The sequence below is a fragment of the Trachinotus anak genome, unplaced genomic scaffold (genome assembly GCF_046630095.1).
Source record: "Trachinotus anak isolate AG129_WGS33_773 ecotype Australia unplaced genomic scaffold, CSIRO_AGI_Tana_v1 ptg000024l, whole genome shotgun sequence".
NCBI classification, from domain to species: Eukaryota; Metazoa; Chordata; class Actinopteri; order Carangiformes; family Carangidae; genus Trachinotus; species Trachinotus anak.
This window is the reverse complement of record NW_027273875.1, coordinates 3,769,766-3,794,433: the sequence shown is the minus strand read 5'-3', so window position 1 is coordinate 3,794,433 and position 24,668 is coordinate 3,769,766. Positions and strand designations below refer to the sequence as shown.

At 41.5% G+C, this 24,668-nt stretch overlaps 1 protein-coding gene across 2 annotated transcripts in view; it reads right to left on the bottom strand.

Moving 5' to 3' along the window:
- Positions 1-24,668, bottom strand: part of jade2 (jade family PHD finger 2) — a 185,294-nt gene that overhangs the window by 66,937 nt on the left and 93,689 nt on the right. For both annotated transcript variants that reach the window (XM_071461493.1, XM_071461492.1), the window contains exons 6-10: positions 21,144-21,355; positions 16,934-17,101; positions 12,729-12,845; positions 6,954-7,448; positions 5,588-5,752 (exon numbers count right to left, since the gene is read on the bottom strand). In XM_071461493.1, coding sequence (XP_071317594.1) covers positions 5,588-5,752; positions 6,954-7,448; positions 12,729-12,845; positions 16,934-17,101; positions 21,144-21,355 — 1,157 coding nt within the window. The remainder of the gene's footprint in view (positions 1-5,587; positions 5,753-6,953; positions 7,449-12,728; positions 12,846-16,933; positions 17,102-21,143; positions 21,356-24,668) is intronic.

The following is a 24,668-nucleotide window of genomic DNA, read 5'->3' as shown; positions in this document are numbered from 1 at the left end:
TCAAAGAGGAAGAGGAGGGGGATAATCCTCCCCAACATTAGCCCCTGGAATCTTCCACCACCACCAACATGCACACACATACACACATACACACATTTATCCATAAAAGCAGCAGGCTTGAGGGTTTGGTCGTGGGGTCTGATTGGGTTGGGGTCTAGGGATGACGGGATGGAAGGATGGAGGGGATTTTTCAATTTGCCAGCAAATCAGAGATGATTGGAATACTCTCTCGTGCACAGACACACACACACCCCCGCTCTGACACAAACACAATGCCATACATACAACACACATCCATCTCCACGGACAAGACCTCACGCTTGAACCCAGAGACAAAACAAAAAACAGGCAGAACATTTGCTCACAACGCTGAATGGATCCCAAATACAGGAAAATGGGTTAAAAATATGGGTCAGCAATCAGCAATGAGGCTCTCGGTTTCTTACAGGTGGTAAATCTGTTATGTGTGAGAGGGAGAAGCAGAAAAGGAAATGTGAGAGAGGCGAGCGCAGGGGGAAGGAAAGTGAAGGAGACAGATGAAGAGAAAGAGAGCTTGTATATTGACAGCCACTAGCATCAGTAGCGGTGAGCTGTCAACACTCACTCTGCCAATAGGTGACCAATTGATGATCAATCCTCCACATGGGAGACCTGCCAGCAGCAAACATAATCAATCCTCCTCTCTGTCAGACCTTCGAGCGATGTTAAAGAGGAACGCTGTTCGATTTCAAGCAGCCCAAGATTCAACAACTCAACAACTTCAACAACCCCCTGAGTTCAAACTGCCTCCTGATATGGTGAACGCATCGTAACCCAGTGATGACACAGCCTAACTGTGGAACCATTAGCAACAAATGTTGCCATGTTTTTATCTGCAACTGTAGCAACGGAAGCTTTCAGGCTAATAATTGCTGCTCTGAAAATGCCTCAACACAATTATGAGACGCACAATTCCTCCACATTTGGCTGTCCAGCTGGTAGTGTGTAAGCGATTTTGTGGCTGAGAGAGCGCGGTGCACTGCAGCTTCAGAAAGGACAAAGTGAGCAAAAGAGGACCTTTCAACACATCTTCACCACTTTTTTTTTAGCACTGAGAAAAACTGTAAATAATATGCACATCAAGCAGCATTTTCACAAGTGCGGTTACACCCGCAAGCGTGACACGTGGTTCATGAAGCTGCCCCATCACTCACGTAAACATGTGGCTCAATAAAGCTCAGATCGGTTTCATTTAATTTCCACATAATCAACAAACATGTCAAATCAACTATGCAACACTAGAGTAACAATTGTATGGCAGTGAAAAACATGTGCACATTCAGTGACTGGGAGGACTGATACAACTGATAACACAATTAAACTGCTTCACTACAAGCACACAGGAACACCATACATTGGAGAGACATGTTATATTCATTAGTTTCTGTTTGAGAAAATATTAGGGAAAGGACATACTGTATGTCTGAAAAAATGGAAAAGTGAGCAGTTGATATCTATGTTGGCAATGTTACATATGCAATGTTACTATGAGTCTCATAAAGAACGACTGTATTACGTAATAATCTGTGGCGGTTCTGATTACTGTAACTGGATTGTGTGAATAATCCAACGTGTACATCAAGTGTGCTTTACGTATAGTGTGCCTTGTCATTTTTCAGAAGTCGGACACGCTTGCTACCTGGAGATGCATAAACACACTTTAGTGCTCAGCACTGCTAATGTGGGCACGAGATGGATCACTAGGCGTTAGCCTTTAACTCATTACCACAGTGTTTATCAGTTTTATAGCATCCCCTGTAAACTTCACTCTACAGTGCTGTGTATACATATGACTTACTAATTAACTGAACGTGTATTTTTTTCCACGGGTTTTATGTTTGATGGATGGATGAAAATGAAAATGAACAATAAGATCAATATAAAAACAGTTGATTTTATGGTGCTTTACAAATTGACAGAACAGCACTAAATAAGATGTTTACACTCTTATTTTCTTCTGTCTGTCTTCAATTGTTTTACCTTTTATTGATGAGATAAACTGAATAAACCTTAGAGACTTGAAGTGGTATGGTCCACTTCTACAGCACACACATCAATAATGGGCGGTCTGGAGGGAGAAGAGTTATGGAGTCCACAGATACACTGACTGGTCGGGAGGTTAGCAAGGCCTGCAACAATCAATAAACCCTGACCACTGGAGACCACTGTGGTATGGTTACAGTTACACAAGTCTATAGGAAACAAACACCTCTGGAGAATAATGTTTCCATCACAGAAAATACTATATCGAAAGTGATCTGCACAACTCACATCCTAATGTGCGACTACAGTATATAGTTATGTCTTTCCATTATTTCGTCTGCCCCCAGACAAAGCAACATACATAGAAGAAAGGACAAAACAAACACAGACACAGAGTGCTGACACACTGAACTTTCATTTTAGATATGAATTGGATCAGCCACTTGTAAACTGTTAAGGAGTGACTACCTGCTTTGTGGAAAATGATTATTTTACTCCATCATTTCAAGTTAAGAGGTGAGAAATTGTTCTAAAAGCTAATGAACCCTGTGGGAAGCTGGGTAAACCACACTGATCCGTTGGTCTAATCAGAACTCCTTAAGTCCACTCAATTGGTCTTACCAGCTGAGGCTGAATGGGAAAACCAATGACCAATTAAATACGTCCTCCAGTTGGTTCCTGTGTTTGTATTTTCTTCTTTTCTTTTTTTTTGTTTGGTTTGTTACAGGATAGTGGGTTATTTGGTTGATATACAGCCCCCTAATTGCTATAAAGTTGTCCTACTGTGAGCCAAATTAAATCAACCAAGCTGAACCAACCCAAGGCACGCCAACTGCACTGTATCAAATCACACGCGAAAGAAATGAAGGAAGAAAAAAAAAAAGCATTTATGACACCAGATTATTTGGTATATCTTACAGCCTGCTGAAAGAGAACACATTTAAACTGGTTGTTAGAGGGTTTGTGGCGTGACTTTTTCAACACTGATTCCTTTTGGTAGATTTAGTGTCAGAGTAAGCAAATACTATAGGATACCATGTTTTTTTGGATTGTGGTAATGATATAAAACATTTGTCCAAACATAAGAAGCAGCGCGGCAGCCTAGCCGCCTGTCCTTGGCAAACCCGAGTTAACTGTACCCCCTTAAACTCAGGTTGCAGTAGATGTTTTAGCCGCGGGCTGTCATTCAGATTCTGTAGGGCAGATTGCAGGGTCAGAAAGAGGTTTTGAGAGCAGTGCTGCGGTGAATGCCAATCAACTATCAGAGCACTGCGAACATGAGCCTGGAGTGAGGTTATGGGCATGGACTGAACCAATCCAAGAAACCGAGCTAGGAAATTTACATAGTGGTTAGCATTCAGCTGCCAAGTGCGAGCTATGATACTGAAGGCAGTGGGGGAATACATCACCACTCTGACCGACCTCAGCACTGTGCTACTACAGTTCAGGTTCAGACTGAGACTCTGGGTGAATATTTAGTATTTAAATAACTGATGTGGGTGATTAAGATGACGATGATGAGCACTTTCTCTCTGATCACAGCCCCGGCAAACAGACTGCAAGTTGCGTCAAAGCTTTTTCTGTTTCTTTACCATCTAACTTCTCAACAATGTTGTGCGGCATTGAGTTTTTCCAGTCAATGGGAGTCATTTGTACCTTGCAGTAAAAAGTGTAACAATACAATAACCAGTGAAACATGCCAAGCAACAATGCAGAAACATGTCAACTAAGACATTCCAACATTATCTAGAACATCTTGGATCTTGTTCACCTTTTGCACCCTGTCACTTTGGCGAGCTTCGCCAGAAAGATGAACAAGACTTTCCCTAAATCTTCCAACTCTTCCTCACAGGGAATGTCAGTCAGATTTAGGAGTTCCTCAATGTGTTTCTTCTCCCAGGTCTATGTCTATGTCCCGTCCATGGCCTCCCTGAACTTTTCTTTCCACAACCTCAAAAGCCGCTGTCCTTTTGGTCTGCCAATACTTAGTCTTCTGTTTCCAGGGTTTTCTGGGCTAACCAAGCCAGAAAGCTGACAGGGGAGACCCTTCTTCAGCCTGAAAGCTTCCTTCACCACTAATGGCCACCAGCTGGTGCTGGGTTGCCCCCACATCAGGCACAGGTGACCACAATGCTGGCCACTTGTCTGAGCAGCTGTTTAACAATAGAGGCTTTGAACATGACTCACTTGGATTTCATGTCTCCAACCGCCCCTGAGATGCAAGAAAAACTCTTCTGGAGGTAGGAGATGAAGACCTCGCAGACAGGGGTCTCACCACTTCACTGTAACTTCAAATATGGATTTACCATGTCTGCCTGGCAGCCACCCCTGCCACTTGATCTAATTCACCCAACGTGATAACCAGCTGACAGCTCTGCTGCTCTTCTCATCCAAGTGTCATACAGAGACATACAGCTTAAGATCTGAAGATACAGCTACACACACAATCACTGCTCCAGTGCCTTGCTCACAGACAAAATCACCCCATGCCTGGAGGGACACAGTGGGAGGCCGCTTCTAGTGTGACCTGTAATAGATAATACTGACAAAGATGCCATGCTTGAACCAATATTAAAGCACATCTTAGGTTTACATCAGGCAGGATGTTCCTTTCAAGAACCCAAGGGTTGAAGTCTCTCAACAGAACTGATGAGGCCCTTGGTAGCACCTTCTGTGGGACCCAGCCACAGACTCCAAAGCAAAGTCTTCCTCTCCATGACATGCAGTTGCAAAACATTACCATTTTTTTCAAGGGAACTCCAACACAGTGTTGCTCCGCAGGAGGCTCAAGGGTATCCATAAGCATACCCTGAGTCTTTCCGAAGAGGAAATTCAGTCCCAGCTGTATCTAGTTGATTCACTATTCTACTATAGAGGTAACGTTTCACATCCCAAGAGACAAATATTCTTCTTCTGTGCTCTGGGTCACCTGAAACTAAATTTGATGTTTGTCTGTCCCAAAGCCAGAGAAACAAGAACCAAAACCAAAACCAAGTCCTGGCGATTAAATCAAGAAAACAGGTCTGATCAAATTCCCTGAGGTCTGTGAATGCCCTCAGTCTTTTACATATACTGAAGAACAGTCACAATGAATACAGATCAGAGGGAATGCAAATGAATTCTATGTGGGAGGATTTCCACTGTAATTTTAAACACTGGCCTATCATTCAATCATTCATTATATCATCCAGCCATTTCATTATGGCTTCATCCTTCAGGCTATTCATTCTTTTAACATTAATATTCATGGTAACAAAAATCAAATTTAAATGATACTGTCAATGATCTCTTTAATTAACAAATTAATATGAAAAATGTAAATTACCCCTTAAATATCCAGAGCACTTGCTGGATCAAGCACTGAGCATGTAAACACCCGCATGCACAAACACAGATATACACACGATGGAAAAATTACCCCCAGTCTGAATACTGCACTGTATAAAGCAACAAGTTTCACTGGCTTCACACCAAACACACACACACACACACACACACACACACACACACACACACACAAACACAAACACAAACACAAACACAAACACACAAGTCGCTTACTCACCCTCTCCAAGTCTTGTCGGAGGTGCGTGAAGAGTTTGAGGCGTCTGTAGAGGACGTCCTGCTCCTGCTGGGCCAGGTTGTCCACCTCGTCCCTCTTTAAGGTCACCAGAGGTCGATTAAAGTTCGCCTTCCTCTTCAGCTTCCAGAACTGATACAGAAAGTCCACCTTGAGTAAAAAAAAAACAAATTTTCCCAGTTAACAAAAATAAAATATTTAATTACAGCATCATCATTGTATTATCTTGTCTGAAATCTCTTAATCCAGTGTGGAGTATATGTTGATCATGTTGTTATTTTCGTGATGTATTTAATAAATACAAAAAAAAAAAGATTATTCAAAATATCAGTAATTATTCCTTTAAACCATCCTGACAGGTTTTTCTCCCTTTATAGTAAAAAAAAAAGCTTGTGTCTGCAGCAGCAACCATGTCAACAGAGACAAAAGCAGAGAGCAACTGGCAGCATACTCTAAACAAATCTGTTACTCATCAGATAGTTTACCTGTGAAGTGGGAGCATTTTATTTGATACACTGAAGCCAGCACTCTAAATCCAACTCATCAATACCACATCTGAATAAATGTAATCACTTGTGGAAGCCAAACTCTTTATCTCAGCTAAAATATCATTAACTGTGATAAGAAAAATACTGTGCAGGCAAATTTAAGTGAAGTTTTTCTTTATTATTATCGTATTGCAATTCATTTCCCTTAAATGAATTGCATAATATAATGCTATAATAATGCTATAATGTATAGCTATATTATTATGTTCTAACATGGATGGATTCATGACAACTGGGAGAAGATGATGTCATATTATCGAGACCTCCCGAATGGTTCCTACGTGGTCCTTCTGGTGATATTATTTTGTGAAGATATTATGACTGTTAGGGGCGTTGTCAAATTCAAACTTGTTATTTTATTGTTAAAACCAGATTCACAGAGGTTACACAAAAATAAAAACTTGTCTTCAGTGTTGCTGACCACAAGAAGCTGAGTGGATAGAGACTGAACTTACCTTGGTGGTCAATAAACTCCATGCTCGGAGTTGCCCTGCTGGATGTTTCTGTTGTACTCAACAGCATACTTGTTGCCAGCTAGAAGGAACAAGTGTTGCTATTCTGACCTCTCTCATCAGCAAGCTTTTTTCACCCACTCAAACTGTCGACCCTGTGTGTGTGTGTGTGTGTGTGTGTGTGTACTTTATACTTATGCTTTATTTATACCCGAGCCACTTTCTGGAGGAGTAAGTTATTTATAGCACACCTGAAGGTGTACCTATTACAGTGAATGACTAGTGTAAAGTGTTATGTCTTATCATTTTATGTGATAAATCACTGTGTCTCAGTTATATGGCTTAACGTACCTGGGAGACAGGCAGCCCCAGGTTTTCCGCCACCTCCCTTGGGTCCACCAGTCGGTAAAACTCATCCTCCAGCTCCTGGAGCTTCTGTTTCCTCTGGCTCACTTTCTCTCTCTCCAGCTGGTCCCGCTCAGCTCGCTCTGACGCCGACACCGAGACCGGGTACGATACTGGCCTCTGCTCAGGGTCACTGCTGCCGTTTGGTTGGTGCTGGTCTGGCCAGGGCCCAGAACCGACACCAGCGGTGGTCCAGTCAGGTCTGGCTGTGCTATGTGTTCCGTTGGTGGTGGAAATGGTGGTGTGGTTGCCGTTACTCACGCTGGTGGAACTGGAGGTGTTGTTAGTGGTTGCACTACTGTTGCTGGCGGTGCAGCTGTGCTCCAGGCAGAAGGACTTGAAGCGCACCTCGTCGTTCTCGGCCAGGATGGTCCTCATCTCCAGGCCATGGTCGAAGGCGCACGTCACATGGAAGGCCACAATACAGGAGGGCATGGAGCACTAGACGGAGAGGACAGAGAGGAAATACAGTTAAGGACAGAGACAAAAAGAGGGAATTGGAGAAGAGGAAAAGAGGGACGAGTTGGTAAGAATGAGGAGAAAAAAAAAGGAAGGAAGAAGGTGGGACAGAAGAGTGAAGATGAGAAGAAAATAGAAGGGAACACACACACACACACACACACACACAATGTCCTCAATTTCTCAGCCACTTTGTCACAACTATTTGTTTTAAAGTGTCATTTTCAGTCCATTTCTTGTGTTATCAAGGCTGTAATAGGAGTGCAGGAAAGCAGAGAGACAAGCCAAGTCACAACAAACACGGTTCCCCCATTTATTCCAACATTTTGGTAACTTGGGATGTGTGTGAATGTGTGTGTGTGTCTCTCCCCCAGTACTATCCATTACAGGTCATACTAAGAGGCGGCCTCCCACTGAGTCCCTCCAGGCATGGTGTGATTCTGTGTGTGTGTGTGTGAGCCCTTGTGGCTATGTGTTGTTGTCACTGTGTGCAAATATGTACACATTTGTAAAAGTAAGTGTGTGTGTGTGTGTGTGTGTGTGTGTGTGTGTGTGTGTGTGTGTGTGTGAGTGAGAGTATACAGGTTGGTGCTTGTACTTTTCAGAGGAGTTTAGCATTCAGCAGGAGGGTTCATGGTGACTCTCTTGACTGTGACAAAAACCTGACGGGCAACATCTGTCTAACGTTTTAGCAGTCAACCTCTCACTCTCTGCCTCTCTCACACCTTACACAGGAAAACTGAGGCTTTTAGTGTATTTAACACAAAAATGATAAAAGCAGGCAGTTAAGCTTATCCAGCTATTATCCTTATTCACGTTATCTTGTGAAAACTTTTAATTGGACCTACTTCCTACTAAAGAAATAGTCCTTACAAAAAGGAAAAAAAGGCCTTGGAACATTTCCTAATGTGGTTTATATGATGTGGTGAAAAAACAGAACAATATTTATATTAATTTAAAGGTTATTATGACCTATTTTTGCGGAAATTACCTTGAACTTAGGCTAGCCTGTGGTGTATTTTTCCTAATTACTCCCTGTCACACCCCCAAAAACAATACACTGATTTGGAGCTAAAGTAGGTCATCAGTGCGAGGTAAACCAGTCCATCATTACCACCTTTCAGCTCTCAGCAGCACATGAAATCAGGCAGCAACTTGAATGTTGCTGAGAAGGGTTTCACTTTTCTTTTTTTTTAATTTGGTAAGGAACCAAGGTTTCAGTTTATGTTTAGTTTAGTTGTAATGACCACCACACTCTCTTGTGTCCCCTGCCTTCTCTGTCTCTCCTGTTTTCACTGTTTGGACTTGGTGTGAGGGCTTATTTGTTTGTTGGAAGGATGAATAGAGACATCACATCTGAACCACAACTTACATGATTGTTGAACAAGCATATGAACCCATGTGAAACCACAAACAGACTAACAGGAGACCTCCTGTCTTGTTGTGTTCTGGTGCAAGCACTGATGTGCACTCTCCTCCCCCACCGGCCCAAATCTTCACAAAACTGTGATATAAAAATGCCCCATAGTATAAGAAATGTAAGGGATCCCTGCTATAGTTTACATAGATACTGAGGACATGGTTCCTAATAAAAGATGTTGCTGTTGAATTTTTTAATGTTTCTATCAATTCTTTGAGCTTAATAAACAAAATTTGGAAGTAAACCTTGATCAAGACATGGACAGCTGTAAACCTGTACGCAGACACTGGATGCACCTGCTTTTCTATACATTCTGTCAGGGTAAAGTGTGCATGGACACGTTCCCCACAGGTGCATTAGAAAACATGGTGCTGACCTGCGACAGCAAGTTCCTCTGTTGTATTTGGCTGAGAAACACCAGTCACCAGTTTACATTTCTAGCTCTTGCACAGTCTGCGACATGGTAATTCTGGGCTGCACGCTGACATCTTTGTAATTTCGGTGACTGGACCCTTTGAGTCCAGTTATTTCTAAATAATAGGCTGCTCTCCTGCGTTTAGTCTCTTGTAGTACTGTTTCATCTGTGTCATTTGTTTCTTTCATAGGTGAAACTTGAATTCTAAACTATCTTACTTTGATTTTGTCAACAACTGAGTTTTAAAATTCATTTTATGGAGAAAAATTGTTCTGGATTCATTAAAACACTGAGTAAACCAAGTGTTTGGGGAACAGAAGGCATGATCCAGTAGTCATATATCTGACCTGTGTGACACACCAATATAGTTACATCATCTTGTTAAAAATGGAGTTAGTCATCGTCAAAGGTCTACAATTCAGACCCATTTTTATTACCGGTACTAACTTCCACAAATGTCAGATTGAGCCCACTGCAGCTGCTCTAACTTATTTGGTGTCAGAAGGCAAAAGGTTGAACACAGCGTGAAGCCGGCTCGATATGTTGTTTGGTATCAAGTGAGTCATCACAACAAATACTCATATGGCCTTTTCCACTGCACCTGCTCTGTTCTGGCAGGGATTCATTAATAATGTTTTATCAGTGCCCATGCTGACTCTTGGTACTTCTGGGTGTTTGTTTGACTGTGTGTTCACTGTGGAATACAATAATGATATTCATCATTTTATATCTTAAACATCTTCTTTTTTGCTCCATGAGAAAGACATGAACCTATCTCAAACTACTAAAAGTGTAACGTTAAAACATTTTTTCCTCGATGAACGCAGCACATACACAGAGATGAGCACACACCTTCTGGTAATGGTAGCTTTAGCCTGTTATTTGCAGCTGCTGATGTGTTGTAAAATGTTATTCCTAATGCATGTTTTTTTGTTTGTTTATTTGTTTGTTTTGCTCTTGATGTTACTGTTTTGTTTCCCGTGCAGTTTCCATGCATCTGCACTAAATTTCTCTTTATACATTTCCCTTAATGTTCCTTGTACCAACAGCAGACTTCCCCGGTTTTCTTTTTGTGTCCAGTTCAGCTTTAGCCCTAATGTTTCTTTCATATTCATGTATTATATATAGTTGCATCACTGTTAATTTCACATGCTCACTGCTAAATGAAGATTTCACACAAATATAATCATCGGTCAAACCGACTGACACTACACAGAATGCAAATAAACCACAGTCCAGCCTTGCGCTCTGTAGGTTTAAAATTGTTTGGCTGCACAGTCACTCGAGCTGATCCACCAGCAAGTCACTGCTTGTTACAAGGTTGACTTGAGTCATAATCAGGTAAAGGGCAAAACTTCTTCTGCTGAATTGTTGTAGCTATAGTTCTGTTTGGTATGTTCACCTGCTATACCTGTAGGGGGATTTAAATGCAAAGTGCGGCCACGTTCCTCTGAAACGTGTGTTAAAGACAAACTAACCGTGAAGCAGGAGTATTTTCTTAATTAGCTGACCATGTCACTCTGTTACTGAAGACTACTGTTCACAGACTCTCTACAAGCTTTAACAAATACCGCCTAGGCTTGACTGGCTGACCTTTTCAATGCACCTTCCTTTAATATAGCACTAATTAAGACTCTCATTAGACTAAAATACAGTGGATCATTAAATACAACTGTCTTAATGGGAGGAGCTGTCAGCACATGAAAACGGACTCGACAAGGTGTCATTAGAAGAAAGAAAGCTTGCTTCCTAACTACCAAGAGATGAAATGACCAAAGACTTGAAAGAGTGTCTTGGCTTACATTATTAAAGCAGGTATAGAGAGGAAGAACGGTCTGAACTGTCTAACTTGCTGTACATTAAAAGCACACACATTTTACTGGTAGCATATGCTGTAAGTTTTCTGCTGCAGATGCATAACAGTGACTACGATAATACACCTTATTTACATTTAATCCACAGTGAGTGAGCTGCTTGAGATTTTATCAAAAATGTTCAAAATAAAGCACAGCAGAACTTTTGGAGGCCTACATGACAGCCCACAACTAAAGTATGAAGAAGTTGGAAATCAAGACTGAATGTGGACTTTTTATTTTCTCTCCCACTCTTCTGTGCTTAGGCTTCTTTTCAAGACAGAAATCTGTTTTGTTATTTCATGCTCTTCCCTACATTAAGGCCCACACAGGACTCCTGCTGCTTGTGGTGAGCTGCATCTCTACCTTCTGTGTGAGGTGGCAGTTGAGCAGTGAATGTGTTTGTACAGCTGCCTGCCTCCAGCTATGGAAAGAGGAGAGAGAGACTCGCTCCCTGTGGGCGAGTCTGGCTCAAGGACTCGCTGTTAATTTACAGCATCGGTCCTGTGACAGCAAACACCCTCAGCGCTATACAAATAAGTATGTGGACACACTTGCACGTGCAGTCATGTACATCAAGCACACTTGTACATATTCTGCACGTATACACACACACAGGTGAAACGTAGGGGTTTAGGAATCCAGTTCACCTTGAGGGCACTTTTAACACTGAATGGTGTTCAGGCTAATCACTGTTGAGTGGGTTAGCGCTGGCATGTCAGCAGGGGTTTTGTTTGCATACTCAGCAGTGTGTTGAAGAAGTGCCGGGTAGAAACTGATCCTCCCGCACCCAGCAGGAGGCTACGAACCATGATGATCTGTGTTGCTGAGACATTTTGTGTGTGTGTGTGCGCGCTGAGTTTATACTATAGATACTGGACGTATTCCATTTTTTGCAGTAGCTTTATTACAGAATGTACGTCCCATCTATCTGATTGTAAAGCTGAGTGCATTTGAACCTTGACGCCACTCAAAAAGTTAACGCAAACTTGTTTTTATTCCAACGCCACGTCCAGATGATGTAAAGTTTGCAAGCATATGGCACAAAGACTGGAAAAGGCAAAGATGGAGAAGAAAGAGGAGGAGGAATGGATTGAACTGTGCATCTGTCTGGCTCTTGACAGTGGACGGCAGCTGAGTAAAACTCAAGCACTTACACAGCTGTACAGTGTACAGTGTCAACAGTGTGCTTGATATACTTTGCTGATATTTTCCGTGAATCCAGAAAGGCAGAGCACAGAAACAAATAATGTGATAACCTCATCTACAGAAGACATTTGTGATGATATAAAAATTTGGACAATTCATTTCAAACTGTTAAAATGATGAGCTAACAAATCTTTAACCTCTGTTAACTGGTGGTTAAGAGCTGGCAACTAACTGTGTTTTATTGGTGTTCAGGTGAAGTTTGGGGGCTTGTTTTAAGAAGTAAAACCTGAAAACAAAAGACTTACTTCACAACACAGCTTGGAAAGCTCCATGTTTTTCTTAATTGTAAGACACTGGGGTCACTTAACAACATTTTGTGAGGCTGGGCAGATGCAGAGGTGTGTGTGTGTGTGTGTGTGACGTACCTGTATGCAGGTTCCTGTGTGTTCTCGGCACAGGCTGCAGGACAGAGCCCAGCGGCTAGCAGGGATGTGGGACACCTTGGTAATGGGCTCCATCTTCTCTGGACAGCCTATACTCACCTACAGAGAGCACATATAACCATGAGACATATATATATATATATATATATATATATATATATATATATATATATATATATATATATATACATATATATATATATATATATATATATATATATATACATATCCGATACAAAAACTTCAATTTCTGATAAACAATCAACATTGTGTGGAGAGTCAACCAATGTCTTGTGATTCTTTTTAAAATGAGATCTTGGACCTTTCACATCAACACTATGTTTTCTAATTGCAGAACTCCTCACATTAAAACTGGTAGCTGTGATGCAGAGAAGCACAGATAACTTTATTTTATTTAGCACTGCTTCTTTGGATAAACTTCAGTTTTCACTTGACTAAAAGATCAAACTTTCCACCAAACCTTCCACTGAAAGATAATAATCAACTTATTGTAGCTTAAATGATAATTACTTGAGCGTCTTCCAGTTTCAAAGCCAAGATTCTGGATTAGCGGGTCTGTCCCTGGAGCCAGAGCGGGGACACATGTGGTCCTTGGAAAAACATCATTGTAAAGCCCAGTGTGACTCACTCTCTCTGAGCGGTCCATTCACAACGACTTTGGCTCCGAACCTCGCAGCACCAAATACAACCAAAAAGTCATTGACCTGTGCCAACCAGCCATGCAGAATAGAGTGGAGAGCACTCATCACCAAAGTGCCATTTCTTCCTTCCTTCCTTCACTGCCTGTTTCTCTCCAAAAACCATTCCACCTCTTTCACATTCACTTATCCTCATATTTGCGGCAAGGCCCCCTCTTCCTTGTCCTTCACACTTGAATTAACAAGCTGACGACTGATTTCCGTAGGTCACACCCCTCCCTCTCTTCGTTCACTTGTCCTTCTATCTGATTTTCCTTTCCTCCTGTCATCCTCTCATCCATAGAACAAGCCCACGGCCTTGGTTCTTTCTGTTATTATTGATGCCTTCTGTACAGCCCACTGGATACAAGTAGGGGTCAATTTTCACTCCATTGAAGACGTCAATAAGAAGTACAATTCAGACAATGATGCCACAGCCGCCACCGTCAATATTCGCCACTTTTTAACAGCTGATGTACAAAACCGATAGATGGCAAAAGGATTTCCAGTTCTTGACGTGGTAGTTAATTGATTGGATTGTTCTCAACCATGATGCCCACACATGGAGCAGATACAGGGAGTGCACACATGCACGCATACTCATTCTCATACAGGTAGCTTTTTTTTTTTTTTTTTTTTTTTTACAATTCCTCCACCTTCTCTTGTTGTAGTTTGTCAATACTGAAAAATCAGCACTGCAGCTTTCTGTGTAGAAAGAGTGTGTGTCCATCTCCATGTGTTGGCACATGCCTTTAACGTGCTCTTTCCCCAAACATATTCTAGCCCCAATTCCGTCACATTTCAAATCTGAAATCACTTCAGTGGAAATGAGAGGAAATCAAAGAGTTAAATGAAAAGGCATTTTAAAAAAGGGACTATGAGTCTTTGAATGTGTGTGCTTGTGTGAGTGTGTGTGTTGTGAAAAGCCGTTTAAAGAGAGACCTCTCTCTAGGGGTTGAAGGCAGAGGGCAGAAGGAAGCTACACACACAGCACAGCAGGGGGGCTGTATCGTTTGACGGCTGGGTGGTGTGTTCAAAAACACAAACACACGCCTCCAATCCGGCACTCTCTATGAATGACTGACACACACACACACACACACACACACACACACACACACACACACACACACACACACACACACAAACACACACAAACACACACACACACACACACACACAGCATGTCTTTTCTGGAAATTTCCACTACTGTGATATTCAGTAAAATCCCACTAGCCTTGTGATGTGTGCGTTGTGTTTGCATGTGTTTATTTGTGTACTCGTCTACGATTGACACCTTTTAGCTCATGCAAACACACAAAACTGAGTTTATATAAGGACACGCGCACAAATGCACACACAGCACAGACATGCAAATTATCTTTTTTTTTTTTCCCTTCATGGTAGGAAGAGAAAACAAAAGCGAACGGCACAACGAAAACAATTAGCCCAATCAAGGGTGACAGAAGGCAATTAGAAGTAAAAGGTTTGAGGTGCCAAAAGCCACTCCATTACTGAGAAATCTGCTGCTGGAGAGCGCTGCTGAATAGGCTGAAGACACATGACTGACTGTCTTTAACGATTTAAAGGTGTGCAAGGCGTGAAGCAACATCCGTCCCTGAACCTCTGAAAAGAACGGCTGCTTTGTGGCCATTTTCAGAGAAGAGTTATTTCCAAAAGGTATCATCAAGACAAATCAAGTCAAAATGAGCAGCTGCTGAGGTGCACGCTTGAAAAACAGTTTCCTCCTGAATCAATTTACATTATCTACAGGCGGTTAAAAGTGAGGTCTCGGCTGAAGGAGCTACATAAAGTATTTTAAGCATTTACTATAAACAAGAAAACCATGGTGGAAAAAAAAAACCAAAACTGACAGGTGCGAGCGTCTGCCAAAAAAATCAAGGGCCAACTTTCCTGGAAACTCAGTTGTTTCAGATTTTTTCAAGTACACTCACATGTCATTCGGTATGTATGTTGGAAGAATTATGGGTTGTAATCTCCCCCAAATCCTCTCTGAGCGATTACTCTTAAGGGTTTAAGGTTGACCTGGAAAAATACAAACCAATCACTTGAAGCTGCTCTTGTGCCATAAAGCAACACTTAAAAATACAAAAGTCCAACATAAAGTCACATTAACACTGCCTATCCTCTCAGCAGTGCCTTTGTTTGTATACCACGGTAAGACTGATGCATTCAATGTGGTAATTAGATATCAATGGTAAAATCCCACCTCTACATAAGTAGAAACAGAATGTCTTGGTTTTTTTTTTAAATACTGTTGATTTAGTATCGACTATTTAACTTAGACAAATATTTCCTGTGAACAGTGCATGAATCCATTACACGCACGAAGCACAGCACAGTTTATTTGTGCTCGTGTTTACATGCTTACAGAATGTTTGCCGAGCTAAGCAAGCGCCCACTGACAAGGCTGCACTCATTGTCAAATCTTCCATGACAGTGATCTGCAGTACTACGGTATTTCTGCTACATCCTCAGTGGGAGAGATGGTCTTTCTTTCTTTAGCCTCGTAAAGATCTAATAAGTGGTGAAAAATAAAAATGGTGGGAAAGAAAACCACTGCTCATGAAAGAGGGTGTAGTGTGGCTCCGCATTTTCAGAAATGGATGCAGTGATGTTTGAGGGTAGGATGAGAAAAGCCAAGGTGAACTTCAGTCACAAGAGTAGATGTCAAAATAAGCAGTGAGAGTGTGTGTGTGTGTGTGTGTGTGTGTGTGTGTGTGTGTGTGTGTGTGTGTGTGTGTGTGTGTGTGTGTGTGTGTGTGTGTGTGTGTGTGTGTGTGTGTGTGAGTCTTCATCAAGGCATGTCAAACACCTCTCAGTCTGTTAGGTCCTTGTTTTCCATTTCTTTCATGGTGAAGACACCTTGTCCAAGACTACCTTGTTTACACATTCACCACATACTCTCTCTCACACACACACACACACACTCACACACACAATGCCCCAAACCTCTTTGCCACTTCATGTTTATGTATTTGCTGGCTCTAGTGACCACTGAACAGATGTAGGATAGATGGATTTTTGCACTAATTCTAACAATGACTACAGCTGTATGCACTCATGCAAAAGTAAACAACAGCCGTTCACTCTCCTGAGCCACTCTGCACCAATACTCCACACTCACAGGTAAAGGAGGAGGCAGGGATACCAATCTCTTCATCAACAGAGGCATAAAGTGCAGCCACAACACGTCTTGATTCCTGAGTGTCTTGTGTGACTGGGATCATAAACACAAACACCCAGGTGCACCCACAGCTAGATGCTGACACTCTGAGATACTGATGTGCCTACGGGCCCTGCTGTCATTGGAATCATCAAGTCTGGCCCCAGCTATAGAAAATGAAGAAAGTGACTACAGTACCTTAAGCGCAAGAGCTAGGATGTATCACAAGCTCATGTTGCTTACTGACTGACTGCAAAATATGATCTATATCGACCGCCCCTGTGTCTTCCCATGGGTCTCACCTCAGGGATCCATAAGGCACAGCTGACGTGGACCCACTTGGTTCCACTGCGGGTGGGCTTGAGGGCCCCACCTCTCTTGGGGCAGAGCAGACATTTGGGCTGGACGCCCAGAGCGCAGGTCCGACACAGCCAGTTCCCCTGGGGTACCTTCAGGATGCCATAACATGCCTGCAACACAGAAAAAGAGAGGGAGAAGAAAAGTCAGGGGAGGTGATGATCTGAAGAAGACAGATAAATAGAGACCCTTTAGAACTTCTTACATTTGTCTTTAGTTTGACAGATTATCAAATAAAACTAATAACTGCACTTCAGGGGTGTCAGATCTGATTACCTTTGGACAGAACCAGACTAGTTGTTTCCCCCTGTGTCAAGTCTTTATGCTAAGCTAAACAGCTGCTAGCTGTTGCTTCATATTCAATGTACAGAATATGTCAAATTATTCCTTGAGCATAGTTTGCCTAATAAGAGGATTTTAAGTTGTTATAGCAACATTAGAAAACCATACAAGCAGGTTTGCTTGCTGAAGCCAATTAACCAATTACACTTAATTTAAAGCATTGGTGACTATTTTCCCATCTTTCAGGCAGCCAGTGCTTTCCATTTATTTCAGTGCACTATGAAAATAAACACTACAGCATTTGGAAATTTACTTTAGATCCACTACAGTCAATATTTACTGTAGCCTCCTGTATTATTTTACTGGATTTTCCCTTCGATAAAGGTATGTTATCATTGCAAAACGACTGCAACGAAACTCCAGCATCTGAGATGATTTGACAGTCAGCTTCTGTGCCATGCATTCACAACCCATGCCATCAGGAAATTAAATCCAGAAGAGACACATTAAATAAACATGAACACTATGAAAAGAACAACATGAATGTGGTCATTTATTGGTCATCACACGCCATTTGGTTGCCAACTCCCAGGTTTTGGGGGCAAGAATGTTTCCACGACTGCAAAAACCAACCACCCCTGCTGGCTACTATGTAGCTTTTACCAAGTCTTGCTTTCCGAAGTTTTGAGCTGCCTGGAGAAAAGTAAAATAAATAGAAAATGGGTAGTAAGCTTGCACTTTTCTAGCAATATATACAAAATGTCTGCCAAATACACGCACAAGAGCATATGACCCTGTCATACTATTTAAAAGAACTTTTTATATACTTTGTCACATTGTAAAATAGATGACATTGTCATTTGTGTTTTTTGAACTATCTCAATAAAGTAGTATGAGAAGAGCCAGACTGAAGGACAGAGAGAACAGTGATATAAACAGGCTGGATTTAAACCCAGGCACATTTTTAACCAGCTATGCCACAAGGCCACCCCATCATCTTGTTTTTATGTCAGAATCCCATTATTTTTTATCTATTTTATTTTCAGTGGTGGCTGCTCCTGAGTTGAAAATTTTAAAAAGTAATTACACTCTACTGCTTATTTCTTCTCTCCTGTAAAACCTGCAAATTCACAAATTTCACACGTAGAAACATTCTTCCTTCACTTTTGCCTCATCTTAAACTTCTTTAAAAGTTGTGCTCACTGGGCGGCCCGGTAGTGGAGTGGTTAGGGCACATACCACGTGAGCGCAAGACGCTCTTATCAGGCAGTCACCGGCTCGACTCCCGACCGGTCTGACTCTTTCCTGCATTCATTCCCCTCTCTCTACCCCCTTTCCTGTCAGTCTCCACTGATCTATAATAAAGGTACAAAAAGCCCCCCAAAAAAAAAAATACCTGCTGACCCAATACCACACACGCACGCACACTTACATGAACAAGACATAATCAAAACTCCACTGGCTGTTGTTTTAAAAACAGCAGATCATCATATCATCAGTGCTAAACCCATTTCTCCTTCTGCCAACAGACAAGTTTTTAATGAGATCCAGTCCCTCATGGTCAGAAACAGAGAATGATTTTCATGTCAGATATGATTAACTCTGTCTGGACTGTCTGAAAGTGCCTCCACTGTGGCAAGTTAAGTCATTCCAAAAGCCTCTTTCTCCGTCATTACCACTACTGCTTCTCCATCAGATCTATCACATCTAATTTCTAATGAGTCAAGTCAAACTTGCTCCTCTTTAATTAAGGCCTAAATGAAGTTCCCCTGAAAATCCCCAGAGCGTCCCCAAACACAATGTCAGGAACTACTGCTGCTACATTCAAACCAGGCCTCAGTATCACTCACCCTCTCACTGGGAGCAGGATACTGTACATTACAGGCTACAGTTTACAGATACGGCTGAAATGCACGATCAGTAATAAGGAGATAAAACAAAGTAAAGGTAGAGGGGAAAACCAACCTCCAAACCTCCACTCTGACAGATTGGTGTCAAAGTGACAGTGGCACCAAATGAGACTTCAAAGATTCTGTCTTCGTTAAATGCAATTAAAGCGCTTCATTGATCAAAGGATTTTATTGATCAAACACGACACTTCAGTAAGCAAGGCCTGGTTTTTACCTGCTGAAGGTTAGGAAAACGGCCTTACTAGGGAAGCAACAGAGACCACTGGGTGTGTTTAATCTATAAAAGCAATAATATGACTTAGAGCTCCCTGAGAGCAATCGTTTCTTTCACTGACTTTTACATTTTGTTTCCGTGACACCTCAATTTTTGGCAGATATCTCTTATTCTACCTCACAAAAACTGGGAAAACACTGCAGGAACCCTATGGTTTAAACCACTAGTGGTGCTATTGAGTAATGTTTTCTGTCAGTCTGGAAACAGAATGTGCATGAGGACACACAAGCAAATGCCAGCAGCAGCACAAGAGGTGACGTGATACATTTCTGCCAAGTGAAGAGACTAATAAAGGTGGTTGCACAAATGCGTCATGGAAGGTCGTAATGCACCAGTAAAAGAGGAGAAGAGGACTGCAAGATGACTTCAACCATGAAGCTTTCAAAACTTAAACTAAAAAGAACAAACAAAGAAGAGCGAGGAAGTCGAGGAGATAAAGATCACAAAGACTGAAATAAGTGTAAATGTTTTGTGACGAAGTAAATGCATCCACCATATTTTTAGCTCCTGTGACAACACACAGCATGCTTTAGTGAGAAAAAATAAATCTACATGTTCATTTGGGTTCATTTTCATTGACTTTCTACGGATTCAGTTTTGATTTTACTGAGTAGCTTTAAAGCTGTTTGCATGGCCCTCTTTTCAGCACATACTCAGACAGTGTAGAGTTAGCTGCCAGGAAAGAACAGGTGCCCATAAAATCTTTAGTGAAGGTCACTCAAAATATTACCATAGCTTGGTTCACAGATTGTGCCTTTTTCATTGAGTCTGTGTACGCCTTTAAATCACTGAAAATATTAATAGTTCACAATTTAAAATCTACTTTCAGAAAATGGACTTCGGACATACAAGGTGAAACTGCACATCAGCACTTTCAATTTGTTTTCCCGGCTTGTCTCTATATGATATATACATACAGTTATGTTGCAATAAATAAATATTGTTCAGTGCATTCACCAAACAGTAGACACACTCCAAAAAGTTTCAATAAAGTCAGTAACTAGTAGAGTAAAGAGCTACACAACTAAATTTTGCTTTAAGAATGCATGCATGAGATGAAAAACAATGACTCAAATTTTGATGATCCTGTTTTCAATCTTTTCTTCCATTTCATTCAAATGAATGAAAATGAGTCTAACAAACACCTATTTGTCAATAACTTGGGTGAGACTTTAAACAACCAGACATTATCTGGTGTCACGGGCACTGAGCAGGATTTTGTTTTTCCACAGTATGAGTGAAATTTTCCATGAGGTTTAGTCTGCAGCTGCACGATCACACTGAAGGTGTGTTAGTGCCAACAGGATGGACAGAATAATTAGCACTGTGTCACTGTGTAACAAACACAGCAGAGCCCCTCAGGCCTCCTTTTATCGCAGGCACTATTTGTGAACTTGCTACAGTATATGTACTTTCACATGCTGACAAATGAAGTTGGAGGGAGAAAAATGTAAGGCTGCTCTGAGGAAAACAGCCTAGCCTTGTCTCTGACCTTGATTTTGTATTTTACATTCATGTTTTAAGCATTTAGTTGCTTTTTTTTTGGTGTTTGTTTTTTTACCCAGAGAGTCTTTGAGAAAAGTTTGAGAAAAGCCAAAAGAATGATCGATACACAAACATGTATGAGCATGCACACGAAGACGTGTGATTGAACAGAGATACGAACAAATGAATCGCTTTCTCCCTGACCTGATGAACACAGACGTTGCACTTGTCGCAGAAGACCATCTCGTTGCCGTCTTCTCCCTCTGGCGAGCGGCAGACGTCGCACACCACGTCCTCGTCGTACTCGATGCCCAGGCCTTCCTCCGTCTCGATGGCCTGCTGCATCTTGTCCTCACACACACTCTCCAGCTCGACCAGAACACACTCCATCGTCAGCTCATCCAGCTCGGGTAAGGCTGGCGGTGTGAAGAAAAGAAGTAAAACATGATTGGTTTTTGTTTTAACCTCTCAAACCCGACTAAGAAGACTGAAACCAACTCTGGTGAGGCTGGGAGGACTGAGATGAAGGAAGGGGAGGGAGGGCTGACTTGAGGAGTGCGTTTTTAGCTCATGTGAAGAACGTTATCTTCGTTGTCTTACACCAGCACATTTTGTTTTTCTATAAGAGAGAAGAAAAGTGTCTTAGTGCACTCCCATTGTTCAAAACAGTTAAGAAGTGTTGAAAGCGGAGGTTCAGACATTACTGCTGGGAAGAGGCATGAATATTTGAGAAAGAACTGAGCCTGTACAAAGCAATTAAAACTTAGAGTGAAGTTACAGAGTCAACACTCAGGTTTCTTTTAGGTTTTTTTTATCAACAAGGATAACAGTAATGGGAAGCTGCTCACGGGAAACTCAAAACGAGTGAGGCAATTTACCAAATTGAAGTTCTTTTTCGGCCATAACACTTTGTGTCATACTTTAATTGGAAATGCACACAGCTTCCCTTTGCATTTACACCTCACAAGCTCACTTTCTGTTTTTGTTGAGCCATGAAATGTGCTGAAAATTTGCTGCGCGGATGTGGGAGTAAGTTGAGTTGCAGTTGCCTCTTTGCTAACCACAGAAAAGCAGAGAAATGCTACATGTTCTCTATCACCACAAATCCATTTGCCATCAAAGCCAAAAACGATGAAATTTGCTGCTCAGTTCATCATGCCAATGTGTGTCGGCATTAGCATTATTATTCCTGCCCCATTTGCATCTCAAAGTGATGCCTTGCTCTAAGGCTGGTTAATAGTTGATGAAAACTGATTTAACTGGCAAATGCAAGCTTTCATACTCATAAAAAATAAAAGATTTGAAGCACCAGGAAAATAAACAGACTGGTTTCCAGGACGGTGGCAAACAGATGTGGCATATTATTATCTCATTACATGCAATGAGATTACAGTGATTGTACAAAATGGGTAACAGTAAGGCATTAAATCTAGTGTGAAAAAAGTATATTTTTCTGAAATCAATGATAATTTGGATAACTGTTCAACAACAGATAAAAAAAGGCATTTCAGATGGAGACTGTAATATGCCACAATTCCTGAGTGCTGGCTGTGAATGAACACCATGCCCACACAAATCAAATCACAGTCTGTAGAGTCGAGTAAATCATTTGCTCCGCCACAACCTCTAATAAAAACATTAAGGTTAAAGTGATCATTTCTAAATACAGTATTTACATTGTTCTGCAACACTGCCTCTCACTGCCTCGCCTGAATCCTCCATGTGATGCAGCAGTAAAGAAACGTGCTGGATTCTATAGTTATAGTAGTTATTTATTGATTTATTTGAATGATTCACCTCACACTTGGGAGGTTTTTAAAAAAAAATTGGTTTCTCTATCTGCCACTTACTCACCCAAAAATAAAAAATAAAAAAATTAAAAAATCATTTACTGGTTCTCAATCGTCATATTATCAACACGCTGACTGTGTAACCTGAGCTACAGGAAAGATGTAACGCATAGGCTCACACAAATCCAACCAAGACACTGTTATTCTATACTTTAGCTTTAATCTGAAAGTCAACACCTGCTGCTGATGTTGAAAATAGGTCAACTTGTGAATCACACAGTAGTGCTGAATCTACCGTATGTTGGCATGAATGAAGAACAAAAAGGAAGAAACGGTGACGGTGGTTGTTCTGGATTTAGAGGCTGCCTTTGAAACACCAGAGAAAAGCGAAGTAGAGTTAGATATTAACCTGCTGTGACATTTACATCATGAATTGAACACACACAGGAGGGGGGGAAGCAACAACATTATTCACACATGACGTGTGAGTCTTGTCTGCACTGTGTACTGTGTGTACTCTCAGTGCCTTTACTGTAGATTTATCTTTCTGTTTGTACATGTGACGGCTGTTTGCACGCGCAGATACAATTCTAACATTGTGAATGTATCCGTGCGCATGACTGCACTTATCTGTTTGTCTGAAGGTAACACAGCATCCAACATGTGCGCATGTGCCCACAAATACACACATACACACTGCACAACCTCCACGCATTTGGTACCTTTCTCCAGTTTTCTGATTTTATTTAAAGGTCCCATATTGTATAAAGTGAGATTTCCATATCTGTTTTGATTATAAAGCAGGTCTAGGTTTTATATTAATACTGTGAAAGTATCAAAGCCTCACTCCACAGCCTGTATTCAGAAACTGAGCCTTAAAACAAGCCATCAGGACTTCAGTAACTTTGTGATGTCACAACAAAGCAGAAACCGCTCTCAGCCATGCCCCATGTCCAGCCCACCCAGACCCACTGTCCAACCATGCAGGATTTGGTTTCTCTGAGTGTTTCCTTGAAATCTGCTATGTTTTTATTTGATCACTCAGAAAACAGTCAGCCAATCAGAGGAGACACTCAGAGCCTCTCCTCTGATTGGCTCGCCAACCTGTTGTTACTAGAGCGAGAGAGAGAAGCCTGAGAGAGGAGATGTAGAACTACATTGAGATGGTTTGTGGTACTTACAACCACAGATATATCTTCTTATGGCAATCAAAGCTTCAAATAAAACACAGGAAAAGAGTAAAATATGGCACCTTTAACTGATTTTACTGAAGCTATTATATTGCCATCAGGCCTGATATTTAAAACAGGCATTTCCTACATTATTACTGATGGACAGTGTGTTTTTCAGTGTTTTGTGCCACTGTAATGGCCTAGTTTTCTCAAAGAAAACAGGATTCCTCTAAGCTGAATAATCTGAAAATCAATTTAACGCCACCTTTAAACCCAAATGAGAAAGTGTTTAAATAATTAAAGTTACAGCATGTCCAGTATGAACAATCAGTGTCCAAGTACACATTCTGAATACACACACACTCATATAAACGTATACAGTATCTGGGGGACTGAGATAGAAAAAGCTGAATCATCCCATCATGAGTCCAGATTCGTACAGCTTCGCCCAGCAGAACCAGTCAACCGTCTGTTTGTTTGGTCTAGCACTGAAGGTTATGAGAAACAACCTGCTTCTCCTCCAGGAAGAGCCAGTGTGTGTGTGTGTGTGTGTGTGTGTGTGTGTGTGTGTGTGTGTGTGTGTGTGTGTGTGTGTGTGTCTGTGATTTAAGGAGAATGTGTCCCAGAAATAAGGCCTGAAACCCCAGCGGGGATTTATAAACACAATTACTACACTTTATCTGAAAGGAGCCGATCAGATATTGAATAAAATTGTGGAGATGGGAGAGATGCTTGGGGTCGGCAGTTGTCACCATTGCAAAATGGAG